Source organism: Typopeltis vanoorti, chromosome 20 (assembly GCF_054136105.1).
Source record: "Typopeltis vanoorti isolate ZY-2024b chromosome 20, IOZ_Tvanoo_1.0, whole genome shotgun sequence".
NCBI lineage: Eukaryota > Metazoa > Arthropoda > Arachnida > Uropygi > Thelyphonidae > Typopeltis > Typopeltis vanoorti.
In genome coordinates this window covers 90527020-90540517 of record NC_143568.1, presented here as the reverse complement: position 1 = coordinate 90540517, position 13498 = coordinate 90527020, and the positions used below count along the sequence as shown (strand labels likewise).

General features: G+C 35.2%; 1 protein-coding gene across 4 annotated transcripts in view; it reads left to right on the top strand.

Moving 5' to 3' along the window:
• Positions 1 to 13498, top strand: part of Iml1 (GATOR complex protein Iml1) — a 414032-nt gene that overhangs the window by 153144 nt on the left and 247390 nt on the right. For all 4 annotated transcript variants that reach the window (XM_090410642.1, XM_090410643.1, XM_090410644.1 and 1 more), the window contains exons 19-20: positions 580 to 693; positions 10856 to 11003. In XM_090410642.1, the coding sequence (XP_090266768.1) occupies positions 580 to 693; positions 10856 to 11003 (262 nt within the window). The remainder of the gene's footprint in view (positions 1 to 579; positions 694 to 10855; positions 11004 to 13498) is intronic.

Here is a 13498-nt window from a genome sequence, read left to right as displayed (position 1 = left end):
GTCATGGAAAATAGCCACAGATGTTTGCAATGTACCCACAAACTCAGGTTTGTCATCCCACACAAGAGTTAAACCAGCCAGAAGAACAAATGGTTAATAGACGTAATACACTGGCTTCATAGCCTTAGATACTCAGGCCATAATTCCAAACAACTTGCTGATGACAAGACCATTTCTAGACTGCTGCACACAAATTTGTTAGCCTGAATGGGGAACAGGTGAGGAAATGGATGGGTTTTCATAAGCAAGTAACAAGGATACAGTATATCAGTGCTGTAAACATCAACAATAAGTTGATAAGGTGTAATCTTATGCTGCAGAAAGTAAACAGAAGGGGGAAAATGAGGTAGTATGATCAAAACATAGTTATTTTACATACAAACTTGTTTGTGTGTAATCAGCTCTCTCACGGCTTTCCCTACTTCTCTACATCAAGCCAACTTGTATGGCTTTTGTAGGCTATAACTTGAAAACCTATTTATTGTGCATGATAGGTTACAAAGTTAAATTTTTATTATATTATTCTTTATTTCTTTCTATATTTATTAATGTATTTGTTCAATACTGTACATATTTAAGGATCTAGCTCCGTTACTCGCATTGGGGTCTCTAATGATCATCAAAATGGCCGTAGCAAAACCTGGTTGTGGGGTGCTACTGGAGAGCAGGAATGGACTCCTGCACTTACAACAGGTAAGTGCTATGTAAGGTTTAATAATATTCTTATAGTTTTAAACCTGAATTTTTGTTCTTTAAAAAAATTAATGGAAAAGGAGTTTAATATATTTTAAAATTATCCATTGTGTGAATTATTATTATTGATCATTCAGGCATGGTTTAGAAATATGCTATATGATAACAAATTTCTGCTGACATTTTGCAACAGTAATTTATTACATCTTTGAAGCAAAAATAGAATGTGAAACCTGGCAATAGAGTTGTGAAAACATGCTAATTAATTAGCACAAGTTCTTACATTTTCTAAAGAAGGAAAGAAAAGTTTCTTTTCAACAAATAGTAAAAACCACTAAAATATTGTGTGGAAGTTTATTCCAATGTAATATCCTTTTAAAAATATCTGGTAAGCCCTATAAACAAACTTTCACTTACTAGAAATAGCTGTATTATGCCATTGTCCGTGTTTTTGGAGACTGTTCTTCAGAATTATGTGAAATTTAAAAAAAAAAAAAAGGTTTGTGATACTAGTGTTAACTTTTTCAACTATTTGCATTTATGCTATATGTTCTCCTATCTTTCTGCAGCCGTATTGTGGGTGGAGGCAGAGGAAGGACAAGAGGCCACCCTTGGAAGCTGTATAAAGGAAGGGTGTGAGGAGTAGGTTTTTTGCATGGAGAGTTGTGGATGGTTGGAATGCATTGCCTGGAAGTGTGATTAGTGTGGAGACAGTGAATGCATTAAAGTCAATGTATGATGAGCTGTGTGTGTAATGGAGGACCTTTTGCAATAAGTCATTGACTCCATGGAGGTCTACTTACTACCACTAATAATAAAATTTGTATATTCTTACCAGCATGAATTGCTCTCAGTAAGACCCCTTATTCCCTGTGCCTTCTATCCTTGTGAATTTATGCATGCTTTTATGTTTGTAACATCATGGTATTAATAACGAGAAATCCAGCAGGTATTTACCATTATTATTAGCTTTGCCCTTTTTTCCAAATTTTATCAAGACATTTCTGCCAATCTGCTATTCATTTCATACTCTATTGTTTTAGATTTCCTACAAGAACTAGCTTTTCTGAGACTCAAAAAATTCCTCCACTTCTTCGTTAACCTTCCATGGGGTCATAGGTTCAAACAAATCTCATTATCCATTTCAACAGTTTGAAATTTATCCACATCACTACTTGAAATAGTTTGCCATTGGAGAAGTTTATCTTTGTGTTGAATGTTGGTTGTATCACTATCATTCTGTTGTCTGAGTATTATTGCTTAGAATAGCATCTTATAGTTATTTATCACATCCAATTTTATGTACTCATCATGGTACTTCTAATTCTTCTGTTAATTCTACTTCTTTTCCATTGATACTTGTTACATTAATTCTTTCCTTCAGGATTCCACAATGATCAGCATTCATTATGAGTAATGGAGACACATTACTGTGTCAGAGATATTTTAATTAGATATTATTAGATTTAATCAGATATTATCCATTCGTCCCTTAGGACGGAGTGAGCCAACATGCAGCATCATCTTCAGTGGTACAAAGATAATGTACAGTGAAATATGGAAAGCTGTATTATGGGGCGATGAATTGCACCACACCCTCTACTGAGCAGATGGACAGGTGTGGGTGTGTGGTGGATGCCCAGTGAACATCTCTTACCATAGCGTGTAACCCCAACAATGAAATTCAGAAGTAGCAGTGTGATGGTATGGTCCTGTTTCTCCTGGATTTGTCTCAGACCTCTGTTTATTGTACGAAGAACACTGAATTCCAAGAGGTATCTGAACATTCTGGACAATGATACTTCCTACTTTGTGGCATTTCTACGGAGCTGACCATTTTTCTCTTTCAGTAAGACAATACACCATGTTATAAGGCTTTTGTAACTGCATGGTTTGTGGACATGAACATCATCACACTTGACTGGCTTCCACAGAACCCTGATCTCAACCCTATTGAAAACATCTGCAGGATGAACTTGAGCATCAGGTGAAGCCAAGGAATGTCTGCCCCACAACAGTCCAGGGCCTCATTACATGCCTACAGGAACAATGGTCCAAAATTCCCATTGATCCACAAGTGTGGAAAGTATGCCCATAGGATTGCTGCAGTCATCACAGCAAAAGGAGGTCCCTATTAAGGTGGGTGCCATGGATGTGTCCATTGACTTCTTTCCAAGCAGTGTATATACACTGGATCACAAACTTTCTTGACCATAAAAAAAAAGGCACCTTATTTAGTCAGGTGATATTCTGGCTGGCATGATGTTAGTGAATACAATTCCGTTGGTTTAAGTTCAAAACTACATCAGTACACACTATAGTGGACTTAGTATAACTGCTTGGTCAACCACTGACCACAGTATGACCTCTGGTTGGGGGAGGGGATCATAAATACATTAGTGGTTACTAGTTTCCTGTTACTTTAAAGTTCTATTTGTTGTATAATGGCTACTGGATCTGATTAAATTTCTGTTATTCCTGGTATCCAGTATGTGGATTATTCCTGCTTGAAAAATTGGAGTGTTTTTTCTGGATCCTATGCGGGTAGTATATGGGCCATCCTGATCTTTGCAACTTTTAATCCATCCCAAGGATTTGGATAGCTCATTTACAGCCTGCGAAGCATTTGGAGGATGATCTTGATGTAAAGGTTGAAACATTGAATTTTATTTTGATCTAATTAAAGTCGGTTCTTTAACACAATAGTGTTACTGTTGTGTTAAATATAATATATTTAACACAAATAATTCTTAATGATATGTTATATTGATGTGCCTATCTTTAGTTTTACTGATGTGGAGTTTAAGTTTGGCCTGGTAGCTGACTTTTCACCATTTATCATAGTTCCTTCACAAAATCAGCAGGGACCTTGTTTAATCAGGTGATATTCTAACCGGCATGACTAGTGAATGCTAGCGTTTCCTCCTGTTTTTATTTAACCTATAAATTTGTCATTATAAGGTCTCTAGAAATACAGTGATAAGTAGAATTGATTGTGTGGTAATAGTAGAATATTTTCTGTAATATGAATTCTTTTTCTTTTAATTTAGAACTCTTTCTGTTCCTCCTTGGTCAGTTTAGGTTAAATTAAACTTATTTCTTTTGAGAGAAGTGAGTTCTGAATTCTGGCAAAGTTAAGTTCAGGAATAAGTGGATTTGCTTTTTAAAAAAAACAGTTTCGAAATGGATTCAAACATGATAAAAATGAATTCAAGATAACAGTGTTATTTACTCTGGATCTTTGTATAGAAAAATTATTACCTACTACATCCGAAGACATCTAAAGTCACTTATTTTTTAACTGAATGATGGAGGATGATCTAGGAATAGAATACAAGGGATATAGTATTTTCACAGAGGATGGGGAAACAGAATAGGAGGGGGAGTTTACTAATGATAGCAGAACTGAAGTTAAAAAAGAGTAGGAGTTCATCAGGACAGTAATATCCTGTTCATCAGGACAGTGCATTTGAGGCTATTTGAGCTAAGAGAGAGCTGGCCCATGTCTATCACTAATTATAGGCAGCACTGATGAAGAGATGGGAAAACAAGTGCTGCCATCCCTTGGTACTTAACCCTAACAGGATATGTTACTGTCTGAAATAATGTGGGTTCTATGGTAAATTTTCTTGAGTTTACAGTATGAAAAACCTGAGTTTCCAGAACAAAAAATCCACTTGTCAGTGACAGAGATTGACTAACTCAGGAAAAGTTCCTCCAATTGGTGACTTGGTGACTAGAACTTCAGTCTACCTTTTGGCAGCCTAGCACAGAAGATGCACGAGCCACTTCCATTGAGCTATAGAGGCTGTGGGATATATATATATATATATATGGAACTACAAAACTTTGAGTAGTCCTTGTAATGTAAGAATTTAGAGAGAAAAGAGATTAATCAATGTATGAGAGATGGTCTACGGATGTTTGAAGAAAACAGTATCAGACTATATACCAAGAGTTCAGGAGGATGAATCATATGGAAGTTAGATGGGTATCAAGGTAGAAGTTGAAAAAAAGAAAATTTTGTGGAGGTATATAAAGAGAAATGTGATCAGCATACTTATGAGGTACAAGACACAGGCAAAAAAGGGTGACCAATATGGTATGAAAGGCAAAAGCAGATTATGAGAGAAAGCCAGCTGAGCAAGCCAAAGTCACTCCAAAAGAGTTCTTTTTATTTTGCTATATGACTAGTAAAAGGAAGAATGAATGTGGAGGGATAACTTGAACAAATGCTGATGGCAGGAAAGTAATAGAAGTAGACAAATTGTCAAGTTATTGAGTAATTATTTCGCACTGGCATACCATCTAGTTGGATATATTGCCTTGCCAGGTGTAACATTGACTGATGTGGAAATAGTGATTGGAGGTGGTGCTTAGGATATTGCAGAACCTTAATACAAATACAGTCATAGAATTAGTTGAGATATCAGTCTGTGTATTATGAGAGTGTGCAATGGAATTAGCAGCTTCCAATTCCATTGACCAAGCAGTGTAATTTAAATCTCATTGCATCAGCAAGACAAAAGTAACAAATTATACGCTGGTCAGTATCTAAGGAGTAGTGGTTATGGTATTGTAGAAGTTGGTAAGAGACCAAATTCAGGAATGGATGGATGGATGACAGAAATGTGATACTCTGTAGGGAGAAAACACAGTTTTGTGAATAGGTAGATGTTGCATGCTCACTTGATACTCTTGGATTGGATAAAGGACATGACTTGTAATGTCACTCTTAGACTTTCTGAAGGCATTTGACAAGATACATGGAATTCTGTTAATAAATTGGAGCAAATGGGGATGGATATGAAGCTGGTGATTTGGATAAGAGGGTGATCGATGTACAGACTTTAGAGTAGTATATGAGAAAAATTGAATCCAGGAGAAGGCAGGTGACTAGTGATGTCACATATAGGCAATGATTTAAGAGGAAACAATTAGTTGTTTGCTGATGACACAATACTAGCAAGAGTGAGAGTCAATAAAGATGATATAGAGATTCTGCAGCCTGGTACTGTAGAATCTCTAAGTTATTAATATAAGTTATTAATGTGAAAAAGTGTAAGATCATGCACTTTGAGGTGAAGATCAAGCTGTATACCATATTGAAGGAACTGGGCTGCAGGAAATTAACGAGGCCAGAGGTTTTTGGATAGGGAGTTGAAGTTTAGAGAGCATATTGCATAGGTGCTGAGAATATCTCATTAGATTACTTGGATGTTGAAGAACACACTAACCAGCAGGGAGAGGGAGATTATTATCTCTCTGTAATGCTTTAATAAGGCACCATCTGGACTACTGCACACAGAATTCATTGTAAGGATCCAGAGGCAAGCAATGAAGATTGTGACAATCCTATGGAATGTTCCCTGAGATGTCTATGAGTCAAAAAGGCTAGTTGACAGGTGGGAAAGAGTGAATATGATAAAAACATAATTTATTAAATGGATTTTTTTTTAGTGACACAGATGACTGTTTTTCAATATCTGGTAAGAAGGGAAAGAACAAAGGGTCACCCCTATAAGTTGTGTGTTGTGTTATAAGTGTTATTATCAAGGGTGTTAGAATAGAATGGACAGAATGGATTGCCATAAGTGGTTGGGCTTACTTTGTCAATGAATGAATCCAAAGAAAAGGATAATAATAATTCTGTGAATAATGGTTAGTGTGGGCCTTTTGCTAGGCTTGATTATTATTTTCAGTTGTCCCTATAAGCTATAGTGAGAGTTGACTGCATTAAGTTTAAATCCTTTTGTATAATGATGAACAATTTAAAAGTATTTTATGTATTTTTTTCAACAACAGCTTAATGGTGAACTAGAATATGAACTTTCCACATTTGAAAGTTGACGATATATTTTATTAGTAATAAGAAATTAAAATTAATGTTAAGAAAGCTGCTGTATGCTTATAATAATTAAGATAGTATGGAAAAAAAAGTATGTGAAGGATGATGATTTTTAGTTGTTTCAATGAAATATATGTTTGATTTTGTCTTATCTTCAGTATGCATGGAGATTTTAATGAATTTTTTTATTATTGTTATACAAAGTTATATTGACAACTCGGTTTTTTTTTATAACAGGCTATTTGTTGACAGAAATTTAACATAATGTTTGAATATGATATAAAATATTAACTGTAGTCTGATGTTGTTTAATAAAATTTGGTGTTTAGGATCTCTACAGATATCTTTCATCTCTTCTGTTTTGTTTTAAATTATTATTATTATTATTATTACCAGACCTCTATGGAGCCAAAAGACTCATCATAAAAAAGTACACATTGTTGCACACAGAGTCCATCAAAAAATGTTTTAAACTCATTCAATGTATCCACATTCACCATAATGTTAGTCCCTGCATTCCACTGATTGACCACTCTCCATGCAAAGAAAACCTGCTCCTTATGTCCCTGCTCACACCTTCTTATACAGTTTCCAGTGATGTCCTCTTGTTCTATCCCCTTCACCCATTCTATGAAAATTTTCTTCCATATTAATCCATTAACAACTCTTTACCAACTTAAATGTCTCAATCATATATCCTCTCTTCCTCCTGTTGAAGAATGATTCAAATTGAATCGAATTTCTTTTCAAAAAATGTTTTGAAAAGAAAAATGCAAAGTGAAACTGTGCTCGGGCCGATAGTAGAATGAAATTTGGCATTCAGGATCCCTAGACGAAAATTTGTTTTATAAGCATTGTAATGGCAGTTTCTTTATTAAAATGGTTTAAGTTGCGACTGTTTAAATCTGATTGCTTTTAACCAGTGCAATTTAACTAGTGATCTCTCATCTATCAGGTCATGTCGGGAAATTGATTTCATGGTCTTAATTGTACATACAGTTCACATACGGTACATATGGTTGAATGTATGGATGTATTTTACTGTCCTTGAAATCATCATCTTCTTTTTCTTCCCTTCACGTATTAGGCCTAGTGGCCTGTTACCAGGCTATCTTTAGCCCTTCTAAGTTGTACCTGTCACAAGGATAAGGTGGCTATCCCTATGCTTCCCAGTGTGTCCTATGTCTGTAGATGCGTGTGTTCATGCATCTACAGACATAGGACACACATGAATGTATAGAGAAAAACGCTGCAGTTCATGCCCAAGACCGACTAACTTGGCTATGTCTAAGAAAGAACCTTAAGCTCCTCACATCAGCGATAAGAATCGAACCGAGGACACTCCTTTCCCAGACATGTGGTTGCGAAGCACATAGCCACTCGGCTATGCACTTGAAATCTTGAAATCATCTGCGTACTAATTCATTCAAGGATTGGTTAATTAAGCATTTGATTACATGACATTTGGATTTGAAATGAAAAATATTTTTAAAACTTGTAATTTTGACAACTCAGAAATATATGTGTTCCATTGCTGCAATAACAATAATAATATTACTATACAATAATGCTATTGGAATTACATCATCACATGATTGTTTCAGATTATATCCATGCTTATGTCATTAAATATTAACTGATTAAATTTTAAGTAATAAATTTTGATCATCATCATCTTTCATTATTTTAGAATTTAATGTATTATAAGGAAGGAAAGTTTTTTGTCAAAGTTGCCAAACAGAATGTTAATTTAAAAAAGTAGAACAGAACTGATTTTATTATGACTGTGTTCAGAAAGGCAAAATAGCTCTTATAAAATACTTTGCTCCATTATATACACTGTTTAGAAGGAAGTTAATGGGCACCATGCCATCCACCTTAATAAGATGTAAGACCTCCTTTTGTTGCAGTGACTGCAGCAATCCTATGGGCATACTTTCCACAAGCATATGATAGCAAGAAATGGGAATTTTTGGACCATTGTTCCTGTAGGCATGTAATGAGGTCCTAAACTGTTTTGGGGAAGACATCCCTTGACCTCACTAGATGTTCCAGGTCATCCCACTGATGTTCAGTATGGTTGATATCAGGGTTCTGTGGAAGCCAGTCAATCATGGTGATGTTCATGTCCACAAATCATGCAGTTACTGCAGCAGTCTTATGACATAGTGCATTGTCTTGCTGAAAGAGACAATGGCCAGTTCCTTAGAAATGCCACAAAGTAGGAAGCATTGCATTGTCCAGAATGTTCAGATGTTCATGGCACCACCTCCAAAATTCATAGTAGTGGTTATGCACTCTGGTAAGAGATGTTCACTGGTGATCCACTATGCCCACACCCGTCCATTTGCTTGCTAGAGGGTGTAGTGTGATTCATCATTTCATAACATAGATTTACAAGCTTTCATATTCAACTCTACTCTCATCTATCAGATCATTGATTTCATGGTCTTAATTGTACATATGGTTCACATATGGTACATATGGTTGAATGTATGGTTGTATTTTACTGTTCTTGAAATCATCATCTTCTTTGCACCACTGAAGGCAACATTGCATGTTGCCTTCAGTGGTGTTGAGGCTCACAACATGGAAACCCATGTTTTGAGCCTCGGTATTCTGAATGTTTTTGTGTAGATTCATATTCCAATCAATGCCCAGAACTCTGCATTCAATGTGTCAGCCAACAAATGGTGGTTTTTACATGTTATCCTTCGTAGCATCCTATGGTTATGTTTAGTGAGTGGATTAGGTTGTCTACTGTGAGTAGCACTTGCAGTTGACTCCTTTTGCTCCCATCTTAGTATGGTATCACTGTTTGTTGATTTGGGATGGCCCAATTTTTCAACAGTTTGTCAACCAGTTAGGCCTACAACATGGCATCTTATTACAATTCCTCTTTCAAACTCTATCAGTTCCCTTCTCATAGCAATTTCACCCAGACACAGTTGTATCATATTCATCCAATTTATACAACTACAAATATGTGACTCATTACATGGTATGATTTCTCCTTTCCCATGGGAATGTCTGTGATTTCTTTCCAAGCAGTGTCTACATGCACACACACACTTAAACGCAGTTTATTCCATTATAAGGATATCTAATATATACATATATTCAAATTAAGTGGATATTGAATCCAACATTATTTCTTAGCTAAATAAGAAACTTAAAGATAGAAAATCTATCTAAGAGTTTCATGCCAAATATAGAAAACTATAAAGGTTTGGCGAGTCCAAGCGTAAGCCAACAGGTGGTACATGCTGTGGTGCAACTTAATTTGAATAAATTTACTTTGCCGAAGTGAAGCCTATTGGCGCTTTATCTCAGTAACATATACATATTTACTATTTAAATAAAATGTCATTAATCTCTTTCTTATTCAGATTTTTTAAAATTGAAATAAAACTGATATGTTGAAGTTGTGATTTTTTTTTAATTTTTATAATTCTACTGATATAATACTAAAATTATGAGGCATTTAACATCCATAATAAATGACCATTTTATTTATTATAAATGTGAGATGCCTCTAAAATGTGTGCATGTACTGTGGTTTAGATTTCTCTGCAGAAATCTAAAGTAATTTTTCTTGAATAATATTTAAAGTATTAATGAGATTTGAAAATTTCATCAGTGATCGTAACAGTTTTGTATCACAAAATTATTAAAGATTTTATTAAACTAAAAAAGATCACATAATATGAATTCATTTTTCATATCCAAATCAAATATATTGCCCAATGTTTCAGGCCTTTTCTTGGAGATGTGCTCAGGTTAGTACCTTGTGTGTCATCAACATACTCTAATAAATATCTTCTCATCTGTGTGTTTTGATGGATTGTGCTGTACCTTGTTTTAATATAGCTCATGTTTTGATCTAAATTATCCTTTCATTATATAGGATTTAAATATATGTAAGGAAGCAAATTTTTGTCATTTAGAATACTGTTAGTTGCCTTTAAAATGGAATAACAAAAAAGCTAGATTAATGTAAAATTTGGTATTCAGACAAGTACTTATTACTTTTGGTTCCTTATATATTAAGAGCCTTTGATATAGTCTAAAGGTCTCCAACATACATATTTTGCATTTAAATGAAATGTTATTTTTTATGTGAAAGTGGATGGTGCTTCATTTAGAAATGCAAAAGAATTTTTAATTTCTCTATCACTAAGAATTTTTTACTAACTGTAAATAATTTTCTTCTGTATTCTGAATATATCCACTATAGGTGGAAATGTACAGCATTTATTGAATATAAATATAGCCTTCTTGTTCAACATTGATGAGCACTTGATCTATTTTTAGGTGTAGACTGGAAGTCTCTTGTTATCCCAGCTCTCCTTCCAATTACTACAGACTACTTTCCAGACAAATCTAGCTTGCAGAATGATTATGTTATTTCATATTATGTTCTTCTACCTGAAGATATTATTGCTGAAAATGCACCACACAGGTGGGATTTCCTCTGTGAGATTGTTGAAATCAATATTATTAAAGTTTCTTTTAAAAATCAATTTCCTAAGAAATGAATTTGAGATTATATTTTTCTAACTGATTTAGTTTAAACATATCCAATAGTTCCATTTCATGCAGTCAAAAAATCAAATAATGCAGTTCAACAAAGTTGTTATAAAAATGTTGTGATCTTTATTCATTTCTTTTATAATGATTATGGAAACAAAAGCAGAAATCATATTCAGTTTTATTATTAGACACTTGAAGTGGCTTGATAAAGATCCATATTTGTCTCAAAATCAGGGTTTCTGGACTATATAAAATAAATAAATAAATCATACAAAATAATATACATATATAGGAAGCCAACAGACACCATAGTGTGAAGAACAAACAGCCATGGTGTCCACCTTAATAAGATTTCGGACCTCCTTTTGATGCAGCGACTGCAACAATCCTACAGGTATGCTTTCCACAAGTATATGATGGCAAGTAATGGGAATTTTGGACCATTCTTCCTGTAGGCATGTAATGAGGTCCTAGACTTTTGTGGAACAGACCTCCCTTGACCTCACCAGATGCTCCAGTTCATCCCGCAGATGTTCAATAGGGTTGATATCAGGGTTCTGTGGAAGCCAGTCAATCATGGTGATATTCATGTCCACAAATCATGCAGTTACAGTAGCAGTCTTATGACATAGTGCATTGTCTTGCTGAAGAGACAATGACCAGTTCCATAGAAATGCCGCAAAGTAGGAGGCATTGCATTGTGCAGAATGTTCAGATACCTCTTGGAGTTATTTATTCATGGCACCACAAACAGAGGCCAAACCAGGATAAACAGGACCATACCACTACACCGCCACCTCCAAATTTCATAGTTGTGGTTACGCACGCTGGTAAGAGATGTTCACCGGGAATCCACCAAACCCACAACTGTCCATCTACGTGGTATAGGGTGTAGCATGATTCATCGCTTCATAATACAGCTTTCCAAGCTTTCATGTCCCACTGTACATGCTCTTTGCACCACTGAAAACAATGCTGCATGTCGGTTCAGGTAATGTGGGACTTGCATATTGCACTCCTACCATGGAAACCCATGTTGCGAGCCTCGATTCTGAATGTTTTTGTGCAGATTCGTATTCCAGTTGATGCCCAGAACTCCATATTGAACATATTGACTGAATGAATGGTCATTTTTATATATTATCCTTTGTAGCATGCTATGGTCACATTCAGTGATTGTGGTGGTACTTGCAGTGTACTCCTTGCACTTTCATCTCAGTATATCACTGTTTGTTGACCTGGGATGGTCCAATTTTTCAACAGTTTGCCAAACAGATAAGCATGCAGCATGGCATCCTGTCACAATGCCTCTTTCAAAGTTCATCAGTTCTCTTCTTTCAGCCATTTCACCCAGAGACAGTTGTGCTGACTTGGGAGTATTATATTCACCCATTTAAACTGGCCACAAACACGTGACTTGTTATATGGCACAATGCACCTTGCCCATGGGAGGGAGTGTCTATTGCTCTATTGAATATATATATATATATAAAAGGAGTAAAACCAGGTTTAAAATAACTTGGTATTTTTAACATATATCTATATATATATATTATTGCAACTTTGGAATGACACAAATTTTACAAAATACTTGAAATACTTACATGATTAATAAATAGCAATTACTATTTCATTAATGCTTTAAAGTCATAGTTTGAATTCAGTTATAAGTATAGAGACGATGGGTGCAAAAAGAGTGATCATAATGGGAGACTTTAATTAACCAAGTATTGATTGGGTAGCAGTAAAATCACATGAGAAGAATGAAACTGAATTTATTGAGCTGTTGCGGGACAACTTCCTCAAGCAGCATGTGACAGAAGGAACTCGAAGTCAAAGAGTGTTAGATTTGATTATAGTGTCAGGGGGGTGTTTCACAGTTAAAGATGTAACTATTCTGCCTCCAGTTGGTGACAACAATCATGCATTACTCACTTGGGAAGTGATCAAGTTTATGAATATTCCATTCAGAAAAGGTTACATGCTGAACTACAAAGCAGGAAATTATGACCAACTGAGGTGTACACTGAGTTCAGCGGAATAGTATTGGTTGCTGGATGGGAAGAATATCGACAGTGCATGGGAATCATTTAAAAAAATACTTAAATAATGCAATATCAGAATGTGTCCTGAGAGTTCGAAGAATAAATTCGATAGAAGTCAAATGGATGTGTAATCTTATTAAGTAAGAGATTCATAAGGAAAAGATGATGTGGAAGAAATACCAATACCATGTGAGTAAGGATGATGTAAATTATGAAAATTATAAGCAGCAGGCCAGAAGAGTCACAACTGTTGTTGTCTGTGTATGAAAAGAAACTTTCTCTGCAAGCTAAAGACAACCCGTGAGAATTCTATCGATATGCTGCAAGGAAAAGAAAGAATTAATATGAAAGAATAACTCTTCTAAATGCAGATGGTGTG